The following is a 21,646-nucleotide window of genomic DNA, read 5'->3' as shown; positions in this document are numbered from 1 at the left end:
CCTCTCCTCTGTCTCTTCTCCAGTTGCTGGGCCTGTCTAGAAAGGAGAGCTCTGTGCATTTAACCCCTTTCAGCCTATTCCGAGGGAAGCCACAGAGATCGGGATGGCCACATCCCAGCACCCCCTCCCCTCACACTCCCCCCACAGGCCTTTGTACACACACACACACACACACACACACACACACACACACACACACATCTGGCCCCATGTGGGCTCACCCCCCCTCCACCCTTCAACACAGCCCTGTGCTGGGAGCCAGGGAAAGTACGCTCCTTGGATTTCTGCCTGCTGCCGTGAAGATAGCACAGGGGCATCAGGCCAGCTTCGCAGTGCTTCATTTTTGAAAAAGTGTTCAAGGCTGTTCTAGGAGCTTGCTAGGGGCAGCTAGGGAAATCCCACGACAGAATGTTCCACTAAACATGCACGGGCACATACACAAGCATCTTGCCCATAGAAAGCTAGCCTGTCAGGGAGAAACCTTCTCCCTGACAGGCTAGCTTTCCACCTGCAGAGACTTGTTTATTTTTGGGGTACAGAGGAGCAACCCATATGCAAGCTGAAGCATTCAGACTGTGGCGACTTAAGTTTGCACATGCTCAGAGGTACTTTTAAAAAAACAAACCTTGCTCCATGTTGATAATATGGATGGGGTTTAGTGCTGAAAACAAGTTTAAGAGGATGAACTTGGGCTCAGCTTAAAACCCATTAGCCACCCAACTGGAAAGTCCTGGAAATGGAGAGCAGATAGGAAGCACACTCTGGTTTCTGCCATCGCCAGTGGACTTAGAGCGTCTGGGAGGCTGCACCTCCTGCTTCAGGAATAGCATCATCCAAAGGAAGATCACCTTGGCCCAATCCATTAGTCAGGAAAGGAGCAGCTGCAGGGGGTGCACTTGTGCCCACCCCAGGCCAGAACAAACACCTAGGTCTCCAGCTGCCCGTAGCCTTATTTATTTAATTTATTATTATTGCATTTATATCTCGCCTTTTTCCCCCTCCAATGAACCCAAGGTGGTGTTCTTAATCCTCCTCCTCTCCATTTTATCCTCACAACAACAACCCTGTGAGGTAGGCTGGGCTGAGAGTCTGTGACTGGCCCAAAGTCACCCAGTGGGTTTCCATGGCCGAGTGGGGACTAGAACCCAGATCTCCCAACTCCCAGTCCAACACCTTAGCCACTACACCACACTGGCTCACACCACACTACCCTTGGGACTGCAGAAGCAAAGGGGAAAGAACACACTGCCCCCCTCCATTGGCCAGTAGCCTTTTCCAACCTGGTGCCCTCCAGATAATATGGACTTCAACTCCCATCTGCCCCAGCCATCATGGCCAATGTGCTGAGGAATGCCGAGAGTTGGAGTCCGAAACTTCCGGAGGCCCAAAGGAACAAGAGCTAATGATGCACAAACTCTAACTAGGGAAGGTCAGCCTGGCCTGAACTCCACCTAAATGCCAGCTTAGAACTGGCCTTGAAGAATAGTTTTTCCTCCTCAGAACTTTCCCTCCCCTGCCCTGATCTTGTGCGTCTTGCCTTTTACATAAGAACGCAAGGAGAGCCCTGAAGGTCAGGCTAACGGTTCATCCAGTCCAGCACTCTGTTCCCAAAGTGGCCAACCAGCTGCCCACGGGAAACCCACAAGCAGGACTTGAGTGCAACAGCACCCTCCCACCCATGTTCCCCAGCAACTGATGCACACAGGCTTACTGCCTCTGATACTGGAGGTAGCATATGGCCATCAGGACTAGTAGCCACTGATAACCTGCTCCTCCAGGAATTCATAATTTTGTAAGCCTGATAGCAGGGCTGCCCTATTATTATCATCATTATCATTATCATCATCATCATCATTATTAGAATGTAAGCCTACGCATCAGGGTTTGCTATTTTATTGTTTTACTCTGTACAACACCATGTACACTGATGGTGCTATAATAATAATAATAATGGCGCTGTTCAGAAGAGACTTTAAACCACGACTTTATCCACCTTGGTTAAGCCAGAAAGTCGGGCTGTGTTCAGAAGACACCTTAAACCATGGCTTTAACCACAATGAATAAGGTTTTTTTGCTTTAGTCACTATGGTTAAAGCCATGGTTTAAGGTGTCTTCTGAACAGGGCCATTGTTATTCGTAACCAGTGTTGTGCACCACTTTGGGACACAGTGCCTGTTTTCACACGATTAAGAGGGTAAAAGAACCCATCTTGGCTTGCCCTACTGCAGGTCCATTGTTTACATAATTGCCCCCACTGCAGCACAGGTTATGGGGTCGTCTCAAACCCATCCTACAACCCTTATTCCACATCTTCTATTATAGGCTGGGTACGAAACCACCCTCACTATGTGTTGTGTTCAGATGATATGCCAACCCATGCTGCAGCGTGGGTTAATTATGTAAAGAATGGGCGTGCGAGGGGAGCAGCCATAATGGCGTCTTTTACCCCCAGAATCATGTGCACCAGGGCCAACACTTGTCTAAAATGTGGGATAAATACGCAGTAGATACTAAGTGAGGGGTTCTCTCTCTCACTCTCTCCTACACACTCACAACAAACAGGCAATTTATTAATTAATACCCACCCACCCCCAAATCCCTACTTTCACACAGATGGAAAACGCAGGAAAACCTGAGGCGAATGTAATTTCAGAGATAGGGAAGCCAACATTAGAACTGCAGCTTAACAGCTCAATAGAGCCTCCCTATTTAGAAGTCGTCTACCTCTGAATATACCAGATGCAAGAGGTAGGGAACCAAGAGGAGATGGTTTTATCGCTTTCATATCCTGCTTGGGAGCCTCCCAGAGGCCGCTTGTTACTGGAAGCAGAAATCAGGACTGGGTTCTCCTAGACATGCCGCAGAATAGGCTGGTACAACCAGCTGTCCCATTGCAAGTGGGAAATCACCTTTACAAATACTCCCTTGTGTTAATCACCGTCCACAAGAACAAAACCAGCACAGAAGCCAAAAGGCAGGACCAGAGTTCTTTTCCTTGATATGCTAGCTTTCTATTTGCAAGGAAAGCTTTCTATTTGCAATGGAAAGTGGCATATCCATCCTACAGCCTGAAATGGTACGTTTCATTCTACTACCTCATCCTGTTTAAATGTAGGCCAGCCTTCCCCCAACTTGGCCCCCTCTGAAGCTTGTTTCCCCCCCCCCCATCCACCCTATTCCTTATTCCTTCAGTGACGTTTAAATCAACCTTCCCCAAATAGGTGTGTAAGATTGCAGCTCCTATCACCAGGGTTGGGGACCAGGGTTAGGAAGGCTGCTGTAGACTCAGGTAAACAAGGGAGTAGGTATTATTATTATTATTATTATTATTATTATTATTATTATTTATATCCCACCTTTTCCCCAGTGCTGGGACTCAAGACGGTTTAAAAGATTAAAACATGTACAATTAAAACATATAAATATAAATTTACAAAAGTTAAAATAGAATTAAACCTACAGTAAGATTAAAAACATGTTAAAAAAATTAAAAACTGTAACAGGTTAAAAGGGGGGGGGGTGTCCTACATTAACACAGGTCCAGTATAGTTCCAAAAGCCTGCTGAAACAAAAAAGTTTTTGCCTGCCTTCGAAAATGTAGCACAGAGGGAGCCAGCCTAGCCTCCCTGGGAAGGGAGTTCCAGAGCCTTGGAGCAGCCACCGAGAAGGCCCTCTCCCGCATACCCATCAGGCGTGCCTGGGATAGTGATGGGACTGAGAGAAAGGCCTCCCCAGAAGATCTCAGAGCATGGGCAGGCTCATATGGGAGAACATGGTCTTTCAGATAACCTGGACCGGAGCCGCAGAGGGCTTTATAGGTGATAACCAGCACCAGTGAAGCTGTTTTATCAGGGGAGTTGTATGCTCCCTGTAACCAGAGAAGTACTGATTCACAACTATTATTTACTTGTTTAAAATATTTGCAGGCTGTCTTTTAGAGTAAAACTCACCGAAAGCAGCTTCCAGCCTATAATTTTACAATATATAAGCAACAATTAATTTTAAGGCATTAAAGAAAACCATGGGGTAGTAGCTAAAGTTAGTCTTACATGAAGTAGACCCATTGAAGTGAATGAGATTTACACCCCATTCATTTCAATGGGTCTACTCTACATAGGACTAACATTGGATACTACCTAAAGTTGGTTGTTTTATTATGGTTTTAATTTTTGTGAACCGCCCAGAGAGCTTCGGCTATTGGGCGGTATAAAAATGTAATAAATAAAATTAAATAATAAAATAAATAGCTTTGATAATACTAGCCAGCAATGACACCAAATTGCAATATATAGCCCTGTTAAAAAATACAATCAAATAATTACAGCTAAATGTTTGAGAAACTGTGATGTTGGAGCCCAACTACACATAGCTGAAGGTTAGCTTTTCCTTTAGTGTAAGCACATGTGACCACCATTTGGATTGGGACCACTGGTACATTTGAAACTTGCCTTTCCACCAAGCAAATGGTGCTCAAGACAAACAGCAATTGTAGCAATTCAAATGTTTTTTTTAAATAAAAGTTTGATTAAAACAAGAACAAAACGAATACATTAAAAACACAGTTTAACTAGGCAAGAACTAAGAGGATCCCAACTTACACGGACGTGCTCTAGGTGCGCAGATAAGTTTCAGTGATGGGGAGGAAATATGTCCCGTTTGGTTTTTTCCCTTTGGGAGGGAACATCCTCCAATCAGCTCTGGCCATGTGGGCCTGGACACGCCTCAAAGTACAGAACCATGGGTGTAGATGTAGAGGGCCTTATCAAGGCAGGTGCACCAAAACGCCTGAGCAGGACCTGAAATCTTTGAAGTTGCCCCAATGACGTCATCTGCCTTAATGCAAGGCTGCCTCTTTATTCAGAGCTCAGTAGCCACGCAGTGACCAGCATGAAGGCCTTTGAAACCGGGGGGGGGGGGGGGGATCTACACTACTGCTTTTAAAGCGCTTTAAAGCACTTTGAAAACGTTTTGAAACCTGTATATGCGGTGTGTCCTGGGCCCCAACAGTTGTCAAAACTGTTATAAAACGCTTTAAAGCAGTAGTGTAGATCCCCCCCAGGGATAGCCTATAGAGTGACCATATGAAAAGGAGGACAGGGCTCCTGTATCTTTAACAGTTGCATAGAAAAGGGAATTTCAGCAGGTGTCATTTGTATATATGGAGAACCTGGTGAAATTCCCTCTTCATCACAACAGTTAAAGCTGCAGGAGCTATGCTGCAGCTATACTGTGACCAGATTTAAAAGAGGGCAGGGCACCTGCAGGGCCAGGCTTTTTTGTGCCCTTGGTAAGGTGAGCTGCTTTTACACACACCCCACTGTATCTCCCCCCCACCAAAGGTAGGCGGAGACAGGTTACCTGTCCCTCGCCCAAAGTCCTCCTGGCTTGGAGGGACGCTGGGGTGGGGTGGGGTGGGGTGGGGTGGGGGGGTGGGGAGCTCCACTTCCGTTCGTTTGCCGCCCCCGCCCCCCCCAGCATCCCGGCTTGGCTTTGGCTGGGAGTGCCAAGCCGAAACCAAGCTGGGACGCTGGGGGAGAGCAGTCAGATGGCACCACGTTCTAACTTCTGGCTCGCACTGGAAGTCAGAATGTGGAGCCATTCCTTCCACACACACCCCAGCGTCCCGGCTTGGCTTTGTCTGGGAGCGCCCAGCCGAAGCCAAGCTGGGAAGCTGGGGGAGGGCGATCAGACGGCTCCACATTCTGACGTCCAGTACGTGCTGGAAGTCAGAACATGGAGCCGCCCGCCCCCGCCCCCCAGTGTCCTGGGTTGGCTTCGGCTGCTGGGCGCGGGCCCAGCTGAAGCCAAGCCAGGGACGCTGGGGGCGGCGGCAGAAGGTTTCAGAACGGCGCGCCTGGAAGCTGCCCTCACTCGGCCAGAGCGTCTCTGGGAGTGGGAGGGCAACTTCCGGGCGCGCCGTTCGGCGCCACCTTACCTTGGCGCTCTAGGCGGCCGCCTAACTGGCCTCTATGGAAGCACCGGCCCTGGGCACCTGCAGCTTTAACTGTTGCGATGAAGAGGAAATTTCACCAGGTTCTCCATATATACAAATGACACCTGCTGAAATTCCCATTTCAATACAACTGTTAAAGATACAGGAGCCCTGTCCTCCTTTTCATATGGTCACCCTAGCCAACCTTCGTAAGTCCACAAGCACATTTGGGAACTTGAGAAACTGTCCTGGGCACCACCACAAAATGGCTGACATGGCAGGCATGGCTACTCAAAAAGGCGAGCTTGTTTAGCCTAGAGGCATTCATAGGAAATGAAGATGGCTACTGTTGGATGCCATCTCTGCCAGTAAAAAAATGTGTTAAGTTTTTTTAAACACACACACACACACACACACACACACACAGTGAGGGGTAGGCAGTTTGCCAGGAGGGGACCATGTGGCTCCTCACCCAACTCTTTGAGAAAAATGGTTTCACAGAGTTGTAGAGGGAAGAATCTGGGACTGTTTTGTTTGTCAGCTGCCATTATCCAGCATTAGGCTAACAAGGTTTAATAAAAACAGGAGTTAATTAATGGGTGGCGGCAGAGAGATAAATACTGCTCACTTCTACAATCCTGTGTATATCTCCTCAGAAGTAAGTCCCATTATGTCCAATGGGGTTTACTCCCAGAGGATTGGGCTCCACACTTCAAGAAGGACGCAAACAAGCTGGAGCGTGTTCAGAGGAGGGCAACGAAGATGATCAGGGGTCTGGAAACAGCCCTATGAGGAGAGGCTGAAAGAGCATGTTTAGCCTGGAGAAGAGAAGACTGAGGGGAGACATGAGAGCACTCTCCAAATACTTAAAAGGTTGTCACACAGAGGACGGACAGGATCTCTTCTCGGTCATCCCAGAGTAACACTTAAAGCTGCAGGAGCTTTAACAACACTTAAAGCTGCAGGAGCCCTGCCTAGAGTGACCAGATACAAAAGTGGGCAGGGCTCCTGCAGCTTTAACTGTTGTGATGAAGAGAGAATTTCACTAGGCGCTGCATGCATACGAATAGTACATGCTGAAATTCCCTTTTCTGCACAACTGTTAAAGCTACAGGAGCCCTGTCCCCCTTTTCATATGGTCACCCTAACCTATGAAATCCTTGAAAGATTGGTTTTGGTCAAAGCCAAATCGAATGGCTGGTTTGCTGGCTGAATACTGGTGAAAACGCCAATCCCAAACTATTTGCCTTCCAGCCATTCCTAGTTAATCATCCCTGCATTTGACAAAGGATATTAGATGTTTCTTAAGTGGTCACAGATCTCCCCAGTTTCATTCACCTCTGTGGGGGCGGGGTGGGGGGTGCAGTTTGAGAAAGAGGTCAGTAGGACTGACTGGGAACCCGGAGTATTTCCTTCAGGGTTGGCATTCTCTTCCCCTCCTTATTGTTTTACTATGCTTTTATTAGATTGTAAGCCTATGCGGCAGGGCCTTGCTATTTACTGTTTTACTCTGTACAGCACCATGTACATTGATGGTGCTATATAAATAAATAAATAAATAAATAAATAATAATAATAATAATAATAGCTTCTTTGGTTTTCTTGCAGATTTGTAGATAAAGAGGGATTGAGCTGCAGTCCCTTCTTTGAAACTGGGAACTGCCTTGAACGTTTTGGGAGAAAAGTTGAAGAAAATTGTGTCAAAGAAGCAACCTTTTCACTGTACAGTTTCAAAGGCTGGGACCGACCTCCCCTCAACACTGCTGCTACAGTCTAGATCAGAAAGGTGTCCTTTGGGCATCATTCTCTGGCTGGCAATGGTGTTTGAGGGCCCAGAGAAACACTGCCCACAAGATTTTATGAAGCTTTCCCCTTTTTAAAAAAATCCTGGTACACCCAACTGAATCTGACACTTAAAATGGCTGCCACGTCTAGTGATTAGGTGTGACGGAGCCACCAAAAAACGTATAGATAGAGAGACCATGTGAAAAGGAGGACAGGGCTCCTGCATCTTTAACAGTTGTATAGAAAAGGTTATTTCAGCAGGTGTCATTTGTATGCACGCAGCACCTGGTGAAATTCCCTCTTCATCACGACAGTGAAAGAACATAAGAGGAGCCCTCCTGGGTCAGACCAAAGGTCCATCTAGTCAAGCATTCTGTTCACACAGCGGCCAACCAGCTGCCCATGGGAAGCCTGCAAGCAGAACTTGAGCACAAAAGCACATTCCTGGCCATGTTCCCCAGCAACTAGTGTATGTAAGCATACTGCCTTTGATACTGCAGGTAGCACATAGCCATCAGGATTCAAGGCCATTGGTAGCCTCTCCACCAGGAATTTCTATAACTCCCTTTTAAAGCCCTACAAATTGGTGTCCATCGTTATGACTTGTGGTGCAATTTCCATAGTTTGACTTTGCGCTGTGTGAAGAACTTCCTTTTATCTGTCTTGAATCTCCCACCAATCAGCTTCATTGGATGACCCCTTTGGGTTCTAGGATTATGGGAGAGGGAGAAAAATGTCTCCCTACCCACTTTCTCCACATCCTGCATAATTGTGTACACCTCTATCATGTATCATGTCACTCACCATTTTTCCAAGCTAAATGATCCCAGTTGTTTTCATAGGGGAGATGCTCCAGCCCCTGGATCAATCTAGTTGCCCTTTTCTGTACTTTTCCCAACTCAACAATAGCCTTTTTAAGGTGTTGTGACCAGGACTGGGCAGTATTCCATACGTGGTTGCACCATAAATTTGTATGAGGGCATATGATATTGGCAATTTTATTCTCAATTCCTTTCCTAATTGCATATGAAATGAAGGGCTTCCACGAGAGCCAGCTACTTATCAAGTTGATTAACGCCATTCTGAAAGGGTGCACAAATGTTCAATGGATGCGCGTCATCAGCACCATGGGTTGATTAAACATTTGTGTACCCTTTCAAGCTGTGAGTTTTGATGATGCTCAGAGAGGCAGCTTGGGTTACAGGGACCAGACCTTCAGCAAGGATCAGGCTCGGGCAGGATTCTCAGGAATCAAGGCGAAAAGGGATCAGCACCCTGGAAAGCTCCGAGTGGTAGCTGGGATTGGAAGCGAGAATTGTAGGTATGTTGCTCTAAGGAAGGTCAGAGCAAGACTGAGGCTTAAAGCAGCACCATTTTGGTATTGTTCCAAAGCTGCCCCCGGAACACCCACCCCCCCACAACGGAATGATGTCAATAACGTAATTATAATTGGGATAGTCCATTTATGTCTATGCCTTGACTAATCTTTTGAGCTTAGACCTCTTCCCCAACTTGGTGCCCTCCAAATGGTTTAGACGATAAACAAACACCTCCTTTACATGCAGAAGGTCTCGGATTCAAAACTCCGCATCTCCAGCTAAGGCCAGGAAGGAATCCTGCCTGAATCCCTGGAGAGATGCTGCCAGTCAATGTCAAAAATACTGGGCTAGATGGACCTATTATTATTATTATTATTATTATTATTATTATTATTATTAATTGTATTTGCTTACCACCCCATAGCTGAAGCTCTCTGGGAGGCTTACATAGGATAAAAGCACTTAAAAACAATATACAAAAATTTTAAATCACAAAAACATACTATTTAAAACCACAAAAACATACAAAAACAAAGCCAGACTAATTACATATTGCTAAACGCCTGGGAGAAAAGACTTGACCTGGCACCGAAAAGATAACAAAGTCAGCGCCAGGCCAGCCTCGTCAGGGAGATTGTTCCATAAGTGGGGGGCCACCACAGAAAAGGCCCTCTGTTTTGTTGCCATCCTCCAAGCTTCCCTCAGAATATGCACTGGGAGGAGGATCTTAGATGTTGAGCTCAGTGTGCGGGTAGGTTCAAGAGTCCAACTCAGTGTAAGGCAGCTTCCTAGGCTCCTATAAGTACCATCATCCTCAGCTAGTGTGGTTGGGGATTATGGGAGGTGTAGTTCAAAGCATCTGGAGCACAACAGATTGGGGTAGGCCGCTGTAGGGGGAGTCACACCTCACTTTCAAGTCTAGCTCTCTTAATGGGTCAGTAAAGTAGCGGTGAAGTCTTAGGCGTGGCAACATGAGTCTAATTATAGCAGTTCTCCAAATGATTTCAATCTGCCAAATGTGAGCTAAAAATTTTTTTGGGTGTGTGTGTGGGGGTTTAAGTCTTACAAAAAATAGCCAGAGATGGATGCTGGCTTTAATTTTCTATGAAAAATGAGCACCTTATGTCAGATCAACCCAGAGTTGAAGAGCTGATGCAGTAAAAGCTCTGCTTGTTACACTGCAAATTTTACAGCCATCATAGTGTTGTGGTTAGAGTGTTCGGCTCAGGCTGCCCCACTATTCAACTCACCCCCTCATATTATTATTATTATTATTATTATTATTATTATTATTATTATTATCATCATCATCATTATTATTATCATCATTTATATACCGCCCCATAGCCAAAGCTCTGGGGTGGATTACAAAGATTAAAGCTATGTACACTGTCTGGCCCCTGAAGATAAGACTCCATGCATTTGAGGAAGTGGGGTCCAGTCCACAAAAGCTCTTTGTTTTAACTCAAACTCTTGCAATTGTTAATACTGAGTGAGGCTGCCACATTTATCCATTCATTTTGCTCCTTGCAGGGCCTCTGTGCTTTTAAACTGCCCACAGGCAATGGGCATATTCAACAGGTGGGTGCAAAGGTGATACAGTTTTACCAGTTGAATGCCTGCCTTTTGTGCAAGCTGCTTATAGGCACAAAAGCTCCCCACACCCAAGAGGAACAGAGAGCTGACAGCACCATTAGCCTTATCAATTTTCTCCCCCCCCCCCAAGGCCTAAATCTCAGCCTTTTTCTCTTGTACGGCCTTTTCCAAACAGACTCTCACAGGGTTAAGTGGACACAAAGCTCCGATTCCTAGAGGGGTACAGTGCAAAGATTTCTGGGTGATTGGGTGAGAAGAATGTTAATCATAGACATAGAAAAGAAGAGAGGCAATATATATCCAAAGATGTCATTTCAAATTCAAGCTACCGTTTAAATTTGAGGGCAGAAGCACATCACAGCATGGCACTGATTTATTTCTTTATTCTATACTGGAGGACAGGGCTTCTGTATCTTTAACAGTTGTACTCAAAAGGGAATTTCAGCCTTTTGTATGCATGCAGCACCTGGGGGAATTCCTTCTTCATCACAACAATTAAAGCTGCAGGAGCCTTGCCTAGCATGACCAGATACAAAAGAGGGCAGGGCTCCTGCAGCTTTCACTGTTGTGATGAAGAAGGAATTCCCCCAGGTGCTGCATGCTTACAAAGGACACCTGCTGAAATTCCCCTTTCCTCCTTTCCATATCATCACCCTACCAATGCAGGATTCCTGCATTGAGCAGGGGGTTGGACTCTATGGCCATAGGCCCCTTCCAACTCTACTATTCTTCTATCTCATGTTCTTATAACATTAGCTGCCCTGGGATCATAAATCTATGCTGAAGGCGCAGGATATTCGTACAATAATTTTCCTATGGAGGAGCATGGAGCCATGCGAGGGCTCAATCTGCCTGCTGTCTGGCACAGTCCAGACACAGGTTCAGCACCTCACTAAGCACCTGGTCAGAGATTCACAAGAGGTACAGCCAGATCTACAGCTTGTGATTTGTATATTGGATTCACTTCAGAATCCAATATAAACTTCTTCTGTTGACCTTCAAAGCTTTTCACGGTCTAGCTCCTTCCTATCTCTCATCTCACACTATTGCCCCGCTCGTGCTCTTCGTTCCTCTGATGCCATGTTTCTCACCTGCCCAAGGGTCTCTACTTCCCTTGCTTGGCTTCGTCCATTTTCTTCTGCTGCCCCTTATGCCTGGAACGGTCTTCCAGAACATCTGAGATCCACAAGTTCAATCGCAGCTTTTAAAGCGCAGCTAAAAACTTTTCTTTTTCCTAAAGCTTTTAAAACCTGATGTTGTTTGGACTCTATACTGTTAGTTTTACCCTACCCAGTGCCTGTTTGCATTCTCTTCCCCTCCTTATTGCTTTACTATGATTTTAATAGAATGTAACCCTATGCGGCAGGGTCTTGCTGTTTACTGTTTTACTCTGTACAGCACCATGTACATTGATGGTGCTATATAAATAAATAAATAAATAAATAATAATAATAATAAATCATTATGACCCCATCATGGTCATGCTATATCCCTCTTGCGCATTTATACCTCATATAATGACATCTGTTGTGGTATTTTCGATAATGTGGAATAAAAAGCAAGAAACAACACAACGAAAGCGGTAAATGGGATGTGTAATGTGCCCCAACAGTTACAGTTTAATACTGCTATAAAGCAGTAGTGCAGATCTAGCCCTAAATAATACAAAGAGGAAAGGGCGCCTGCTGAATTGCCCTCCACACAACGATGGGAAGTGCAGAAGGAGCCCTGCCCTCTTTTGCATAGCCCATCTACCAAGGGGTTAAATGTACAGAGCGCTGCCTCCTAGAGGGTCCCGGGCATTTGAGCAAGAGATGCTCTTTCCTGCTTCTTGTCCCGCCTCCCCCTTCCTCTCCTCTCCCTCTTGGAAATCTGCTTTTGGCGTTTGACAGTCCTGGGAGGAAGTGAGTGTTTGTGTGTGTGTGTTGCTGATTCCCAGGGTGGGTGCAATGCAGAGGTTGCAAGGAGCAGGTAAGTGAAAACAAGAAGGGGAGACTCGATGCAGGGAAGGTTTGGGGAGATAAAACATCAGGAATCCATAGCTGGAGAGAGAAAGGGAGAACTGGCATAGTGTAACTTAGGGATAGGCAACTGGTCCCCAGTATAGCCCCCACTATGGGCAAAGGGCTGTTCCTCACTGTTAGAGCAGTACAACAATGGAACCAGTTACCTAGGGAGGTTGTGGGCTCTCCCACACTAGAGGCCTTCAAGAGGCAGCTGGACAACCATCTGTCAGGGATGCTTTAGGGTGGATTCCTACGTTGGGCAGGGGGTTGGACTCGATGGCCTTGTAGGCCCCTTCCAACTCTACTATTCTATGTATGAATCAGTGGCTGGGTTCACGCAACCTACACTCAAGGTTGAATATGGGTGGCGTGTGGGTTATCACTGAACTGTTGGTTGTTGTTGAAACATGGTTTGTTGTGTTGTCTGAACCCAGGTGCGAGAACAAGCCACACAGAACCCATGTTTTGTTTTTGTGTTGTGAACTGTGGGTTGTGAACCGACGAGGCCCCAGGAACCCTTTTGAGAATATTACTTGCAGCACCTTCACTGCTCTTTTGGCATCTGTGGACTGTAACTGCTGCTGGACGTTGTTGAAACGTGGGTCATTGTGTTGCCTCAATCCAGCTGTACTAAGAAAAGATGGTTCGTAAACCACAAAGAGCCCACAGTTCACAACCAAGCAACAAACCATGGATTCTCATCATGGTTTGTTTGTGGTTAACAAACCACGGTACAGGTGCTCACCAGTTAACTGCAGTTAACTCAACTGCCACTTATTTTTGCTTGGTATTTTCCTGCATTTCTCTCCTGGTCAATAAATTCCGTTGGCAGCGCAAGGGAGAATGAAAGTGGAGGAGCAGAAGCAGGAACCGGATGGAGCTGAAAAGGGAGAAAAATCAGAGGTGGGACAAAGGGACCTTCCTGGTGTCCGGATTGGGACCAATACTGAGCTTCAGACAGGGACAACTACACGACCGATCAAGCCGGAACCGGAGGAGGGGCTGCAGCAGTGCTGGGAAGCCCAGTGGCAGGAGTTCCGGAGGACCATGCAGGCCCCTTGCTTAGGATGGAGGCCCCCACAGATGCCTCTTCCCCCGTCAGGGGAGAGCCTAAAGGAACTTCAGATGGCCTTCAAGGGGGCAGCTGAGCCCACCCTGGGGCCTAGAAGAGAACATGTGATCCAGGCCTTGCCAGGCCTCACTAGAGAAGCCCACGAGGCCTACGAACGCCACTTGGATTTCTCCGTGCAAGTGAAAGAAGAGATTCTGGATGATGAGGGCCTTGTCAGCCCAGAATCACAGCGCCAGCGCTTCAGGCAGTTCTGCTACTGGGAGGCCGAAGGGCCCGGAGCCGTATGCAGGCAGCTCCAGGAGCTTTGCCGTCGGTGGCTGGAGCCGGACAGGCGCACCAAGGAGCAGATCCTGGAGCTGGTGGTGCTGGAGCAGTTCCTCGACATCCTTCCTGAGGACGTGCAGAGTTGTGTCAGGGAAGGCAGCCCACAGACCTGCGGACAGGCCGTGGCCCTGGCAGAGGAGTTCCTGCTGAGGCGACAAGGGGCTGAGAGAAGAAGAAGAAGAAAGCAGGTGAGAGCAGTCTTTGGTCACCTCCTGCCTTCTCTAGTCACTCAGCAGCCTCAGTCAACAGGGCCTCAAAAGAGTCCGTGCTGTGGGGAAGTGGCCGTTGTTCAGAATAAACAACGCGCATAAGAACGTAAGAAGTGCCCTGCTGGATCACACCAAGGGTCCACCCAGTCCAGCATTCTGTTCACACAACGGCCAACCAGATGCCCACAGGGAAACCCACAGAAAGGATGTGAGTGGAACAGTACCTTCCCGCCCAGGTTCCCCAACGACTGGTGTACATTGGCATCAGCAACGAGTGTACATAGGCTTACTGCTTTTGATACTGGAGGTAGTTATCTGTCCTGAATCTCCCACCAATCAGCGTCATGGGATGACCCCATTGGGTTCTAGTATTATGGGAGAGGGAGGAAAATGTCTCCCTTTCCACATTCTCCACACCAGGCATAATTCTGTACACCTCTATCAGGTCTCCTCTTAGCTTCCTTTTTTCCAAGCTAAACAATCCCAGCTGTTACAACCTTCCCTCAGAGGGGAGATGCTCCAACCCCTTGATCATTTTAATTGCCTTTTTTTCCAGCTCTATCATATCTTTGTTTAGGTGTGGTGACCAGAACTGTACACGGTATTTTAAGGGTGGTCGCACCATAGATTTGTATAAAGGCAGTATGATCGTGGCAATATTATTCTCAATTCCTTTTCTGATTGCTCAATGAACAAATGTTTGCCTCAGTATGAGGCAGTTTCCTCTGTTCCTCACCACCCCACTAGAGCTGTTCATTACTTACAGCAGTCCTCTGTGCATCAGAGGCAGTATACCTAAATGCACAATCGCTGGGGAACATGGGTGCACTCATGTCTTACTTATGGGTTTCCCATTGGGGCAGCTGGTTGGCCACTATGTGAACAGAATGCTGGACAAGATGGACCCTTGGTCTGATCCGTCATGGCTCTTCAACTGTTCTTAACAGGCTTGGGGGAACCCTAAGTTTTGCAGAAGCACAAAAAATCTTTAAGGGAAAAACCTTAAGGATGCCCCCTACCCATCCCAAAACAGCATAATGAATGCGTATATTCCATGGCCATGGAGTGCTGACAGTTGGGTGGGAAACTGAGGTGGAGGGAACAGAATGGAATGGCGTGGTTGGCAGCCTGTGCTGCAACTTTTTGTTGCAGGTCCCACTTGTTTCATTTGAATACATCATCATCATCGTTATTATTATTGACATTTCTATATTGCCCCATAGCCAAAGCTCTCTAGGTGTTTTACAAAAATCAGAAACCATCAAGAATACATTACACCATTAGTATAAAACCATTAAGATAAAAAACACACATGTATAAACAGAGAGCACATAAGAGAGACAACATATATCTAAAGACTATTTTAAACAACCGTAAGACAAACCCAGGACCTGACTGTCAGCACATGCTGCTGAATGCCTGAGTGAAGAGGAAGGTCTCAACCTGGTGTCGAAAAGATAAGGATGTTGGCCCCAGCAGGCCTCATTGGAGAGATCATTCGTAATTGTGGGGCCACCACTGAGAAGGTCCTCACCTTTGCTGCCGCCTTTCGAGCCTCCCTCAGAAGAGGCACCTTAGATGCTGAACAAAGTGGTTCATGTCAGGAGAGGTGCTCTGCAGTCCCACATATGACTTCTCCAGAATCACAAAAGTCATGGGTACTATAATTGCTTGATGGCTTCAGAACCTATGCAGAAAATTAGCAGGTGCAATTTAGTGGATGAAGCTTTTCCTCACATGGGAAGGGTTGTATCACCTCAATTCCACCCCCCGCACACACACATTTTATTACTTTTCTAAAGATAAAAGCAAGCAAACAAGCAAACAGGAAAGGAACAGAGATTACATCAAGTTTAAATCTAGTTCTTAACAAAGGAGAGTACATTTAAGATATCTCTCCTTACAAGCAAAGATATGGGTGGAATCCATTGGCTGCTTGGAGGTTTTCTTTATGGTTCTTCATAGTAGCGAATTATATTTAGTCTCTTTGCTGTAATTTGAGGGAAACTTTGGCAGACGTTGCTGCATATGTCCCAAGTTACAGGAAGCCAGAGTCTGGCTGGACATCAGGAAAAACTTCCTGACTGTTAGAGCAGTACAACAATGAAACCAGTTACCTAGAAAGGTTGTGGTCTCTCCCACACTAGAGGCCTTCAAGAAGCAGCTGGACAACCATCTGTCAGGGATGCTTTAAGGTGGATTCGTGCACTGAGCAGGGGGTTGGACTTGATGGCCTTCGAGGCCCCTTCCAACTCTACTATTCTGTGATTCTATGATTTGTATAAGAAACAAAATCAAATCGTATTATATAAAAATCAGATATTTTAACTTTGCCTTTAGCTCATTTCAATTGATGTGTCAGGTTTTCTGCCATGGTTATTTGTTACAGCTTCATGTACCGAGACTCCAGTGTTAGAAATTCAGCAGTTTTCCAACTTTCCACTGCCATGATCCTACGACCTGCCATCAGCATGAACCTGATGAATTCCTTATTTTATTTATTTATTTATTATTGCATTTCTATCCCGCCTTTTTTCCTCCAAGGAACCCAAGGCAGCATACATAATCCTTAACCTCTCCATTTTATCCTCCCAACAACAACCCTGTGAGGTAGGTTGGGCTGAGAGTCTGTGACTGGCCCAAAGTCACCCAGAGAGTTTCCATGGCTGAGTGGGGACTAGAACTCAGATCTCCCGACTCCCAGTCCAACACTTTAGCCACTACACCTTAGATGTCACTTTTACATTTTGTTCTTCCTGTGTCGTTAACCAAGCCAATGCTGGTGTGGCATATGTAGTTTAGGGTGACCCTATGAAAATGAGGACAGGGCTCTTGTATCTTTAACAGTTACATAGAAAAGGGAATTTCAGCAGGTGGCATTTGTATGCAGGCAGCACCTGGTGAAATCCCCTCTTCATCACAACAGTTAAAGCTACAGGAGCCCTGTCCTCTTTTGTATCTGGTCAATAGGGCAGGGTTCCTGCAGCTTTAACTGTGGTGATGAAGAGAGAATTTCAACAAGTGCTTCATGCGTACAAATGACACCTGCTGAAATCCCCGTTTCTACGCAACTGTTAAAGATACAGGAGCCCTGTCCTCCTTTTCATATGGTCACCCTAATATAGTTTGATGTGTGATGTTAATTTCTATGCATCGAGTAGTGGCTGTTAAAGAAAAGAGGGTAACCATAGGTAAAAATGAAACTCTGCTTTCTGCTTCGCATAAGAGGGGTTAAATTTGTGTCTTTGGGTCCCAAATTTTATCACTACGTTTGTTTTCAGGTGCCTGAGGCTATGGAAGGAGTGGTTGTTAATTCCCATGGGAGAGAATTAATCAATCTGTCCGGCACGTTGAAGATGCAGCCCACCCTGGAGAACAAGCAGGAGAGTGATGGGGCAGCAGGTTTGTTCAGTAAGTCACAGTGCCGAGCCTGGCTAGACGACAAGACAATTAAATTTCAGTGGTGTCTGATACATTCCGAGATTGTTCAGTTTAGGGGGAGGTTCCTTATAGTTCAGTGGTGGAGTGCGTGTAAAAGCACCGTATTTCCGAGGCCTCTGAGAAGGCTGGCTATTGGGGACAGGGCCTTTCCGGTAGTGGCATCTCGGCTGCGGAATACTCTCCTCAGAGAGGCTTGCCTGGTGCCTACTTTAAGGTCTTTTATTTATTTATTACATTTACATCCCGGCTTTTTTCCTCCAAGGAACCCAAGGCGGTGTACATAATCCTCCTCAAATCCTTATCCTCACAACAACAGCCCTGTAAGGTAGGTTGGGCTGTGAGTCTGTGACTAGCCCAAAGTCACCCAGTGAGCTTCCATGGTTGAGTGGGGACTAGAACCTGGATCTCCTGACTCCCAGTCCGACACTCCAACCACTACACCACACTAGCTCTCAGTCTTTTTCATGTTAGGTGAAGAGGTTTTTTTTATTAATTTCTGGGTTATGTTTTATTATTTACTAGCAAACAGACCTGGCTTCACATGGGTTGGAACAGCCCATAAATAGATACAGCAAAGCCCTCAAGCAAACATACAGGGTTATGTTATTATCCTATAAAGCCCTAAACAATATGGGACTAGGATACCTAGCAGCCTTCCTTCCTTTATATACACCCAGACGACATTTACGATTGTCAGAGGAAGTCCTGTTCATCATCCCAAGGTGAACTGAATGTTGTCACAAAGAACCTTGATGGCAGTAGGGCCGTCTCTGTAGCGGCCCCCACCCTCTGGAAAACCCTCCCTCGTGCAGTTTGGAAGGCGGAAAATGTAACATCCTTCAAAATGTAACATCCTTCAAAATGTAACATCCTTCAAACGCCTCCTGAAAGCATATCTTTTTAGGCGAGCTTTCCCTGGACTGTAACTTATTCAGGTTTTATATGACATTTAATTTTTTACAAAAAGTTTTAAATTTTGACTTTTGTATATTATGGTCTTATTTGTAAACCGCCCAGAGAGCCTTGGCTTTTGGGCAGTGTAAACATGTCATAAATAAATAAATAAAACTTACAGAGTTGTCACATTTGAACATGTTGTGCCCACCCCGTCTGAGTGAGGCCACACCCACTGACACCCCTAGGCACGGCCCCTGCCATGGTGCACTCCTATAGCCCCCTGAGGTTAGGGTCTGTTCTCTCCAATCCAGAGACGGGGGTGCCTGCCCTACAGTAGTGGGGAGGGAGCAGGGCCTATGGGAGGGGAGTGCAGGGGGTACCCAAAAGGGGGCCCCAAAGGAAGGGAGCCGGAAATTTCCTGGGATCTCAGAAAATTATTATTATTATTATTTATTTATATAGCACCATCAATGTACATGGTGCTGTACAGAGTAAAACAGTAAATTGCAAGACCCTGCCGTATAGGCTTACAATCTAATAAAAATGTTTGCATATATTATGTAAAGACTAGCATTCACATTTTGTGTAAGCCTACATAGTTTTATGTATCGTAATTCGCAGAAATTGTGATCCATAATATTAGACAAAAAACCTACGGTTTACAAAAACAACGTTAAGGCTCTACAGTTTCCAACCAAGCACCAAAAAGCAGGGAAATTGGGAGTTAAGGCTCACAAGTCTTAACGCCACATCCTCCCTAAGGACGCAGAAATTGCAAGTGAAATTCTCATTCTCCCAAAGCAGATAAACCATGAGGACAGGATGGAGAATATGATATGCAGCGGTGACTAGTCCCAGATTTCTTTCATCTTGCAACAGCTGAGATCTCTCTCCTTGCTCCACTCAGTGATGCTGGTGCAGTTCTCAAGACTCCAATAGAGATAGAGGTGGCAGCATTTAGTCTTTCCCTGTGCTCTGGATGTGTCTGCCACTTTATGGTTTTTTTGTGATTCTGTCTTTCAGTGGATGATGGACAAGATGGTGAGGGCGGGCAGAAGAACATTCTGTGGCAGTGCCTTGAACAAGCAGAATTCAACGGGACATCCTTGGGAAAAGCCGACGGGACTGAATTCCTGCTTCCGGAAGAAAGCCAACAGGAATCATTAAAGCACATATTAAGGGATTCAGGAATTAAAGTGAGGGAAGTCTCTTCCCTTGGAGAAAACAGAGACGATATTCGTGAGAGCACTTTCCGAGAAGCAACCCACCAACAAAAGAGACAGGCGGCAGGCGTTGACTGTGTGGTAAACCTCAGCCAAACCTCTGTCGCTCTTAAGAATCCCACGCTGGACGCTTTCGACAAGCCGTATAAATGCTCAGACTGTGGGAGGGGCTTCCATCAGAAGCCGTACCTTAGAGTCCATGAAAGAACCCACACGGGGGAGAAGCCGTACAAGTGCTTAGACTGTGGGAAATGCTTCAATCGACGGACGGGGCTTTGCAGCCATCAGAGAGTCCACACGGGAGAAAAACCATACCGATGTTCCTACTGTGGGAAATGCTTCACAGGGACTGGGAGCCTGAAGGAACACGAAAGGACTCACACCGGAGAGAAACCCCATAAATGCTTATACTGCGGGAAATCCTTCAATCGGCGGGGCGTCCTTTGTAAACATAAGAGACTCCACACGGGGGAAAAGCCGTACAGATGCTCATATTGTGGGAAAAACTTCAGCCAGCGGTCGCACCTGATTTCGCACGAGAGGACCCACACAGGAGAGAAACCCTACAAGTGCACGGACTGTGGGAAATCTTTCTGTCAGAGCAACGACCTCTCCCGACATCAGAGAATCCACAAAAGCGAGAAACCTTATAAATGTGCTGAGTGTGGGGAATGCTTCTATCAGAGAGCGTTCCTCGTCCACCACGAGAGGACTCACACGGGAGAGAAACCGTACGAATGCCCAGACTGTGGGAAGAGCTTCTACCAACAAGTGCACCTTAATGCACACAAGAAAATCCACGCAGAGGAAAGACCGTACCACTGCTTCCAGTGTGGGAAATCTTTCCGCCAGAGCTCTGAGCTTTGTAGACATCAGAGCCTCCACAATGGCGAAAAACAACATCAGTGCCCAGAGTGTGGGGAAAGCTTCTATCACAGAGTGTACCTAATGAGGCATGTGAGAACCCACATGTGAGAGGAGACCGTAGGATTGTTTCGCTTTTCCCATGGTATAGGGGTAAAGGTTTCCCGGAGTGTGCTGATCTTTATATATCATGCAAATATCCATTGAGATTACAGGGAAACCAGTGTTAGCACATTTATCTAGTCTCTCTGACACGAGGAATCAACCATCGTTGTCCTTGCTGGGCTGGACAAAAACCTAAAGGGAAGAAAGCTATGATAGACAGTTGTGCACAGGGAGCGAAGGAAGCATGAGCGGAATAGCTTTGCAGGGCTTTCAGCATTTATAGTCTTGGGCTTGCTCAGTGTTATTCCTGAGCTAATTTCAGCCCATAAAGGTACTCTCTCTTGCCCACGTTTTCTCAGGTCATGCACGGGCCACTGTTTTCTTTCAGTGCCAAACTGTGAAATCTTCCCACAAGAGATAACCATGTAAACAGCACCAGGGCTGCAAAGGATCCAGTGATCCAGGCCTGTCGCACCACAGATCACCCATGCATCAGAGCTGATCACTGACCTAGAGGCAAACCTACATCACGTGGTGGTTGTGAGGATCCTGTCCAGCCCCCTGCATCAAACACCTGCCAGATTCAAAAGCCTGTGTGGTGCTGTGGATCAGATGTTGGACTCTAACTAGGGAGGTCTGGGCTCCAATTGCGGCTCAGACCAGAACCTCATTGGATGGTCTTCTAATCGTCCTTACAGGATAAGATTGGATAATTCTTGTACACCACCTGGAGTTTCCTGGGGGAAATGTAAATCAATGAAATGCATTCAAGGAATAATTTTAAGTCAACAAAAGCAAAGTGGCTCATATGCAACTGAGTCAAACAATTTGGGACATTATACAAAGGTGCAGAAAAGGGCTATGAAAGGACCG

The 21,646-nt window shown here is 46.4% G+C and overlaps 1 protein-coding gene across 1 annotated transcript; it reads left to right on the top strand.

The window, feature by feature from the left end:
* Nucleotides 1–12,536: 12,536 nt before the first annotated feature.
* Nucleotides 12,537–20,779, top strand: LOC134395604 (zinc finger protein 397-like). Its single transcript, XM_063121763.1, has 4 exons — nucleotides 12,537–12,603; nucleotides 13,471–14,222; nucleotides 17,525–17,654; nucleotides 19,605–20,779. The coding sequence occupies exons 1-4, from the start codon at nucleotides 12,582–12,584 to the stop codon at nucleotides 20,777–20,779; spliced, it is 2,079 nt and encodes a 692-aa protein (XP_062977833.1). The 5' UTR covers nucleotides 12,537–12,581.
* The last annotated feature ends 867 nt before the right edge of the window (nucleotides 20,780–21,646 follow it).

This window comes from Elgaria multicarinata, chromosome 3, assembly GCF_023053635.1.
Source record: "Elgaria multicarinata webbii isolate HBS135686 ecotype San Diego chromosome 3, rElgMul1.1.pri, whole genome shotgun sequence".
NCBI lineage: Eukaryota > Metazoa > Chordata > Lepidosauria > Squamata > Anguidae > Elgaria > Elgaria multicarinata.
Note: the sequence above shows the minus strand (reverse complement) of the source record. Positions and strands in the feature narration are given on the sequence as shown.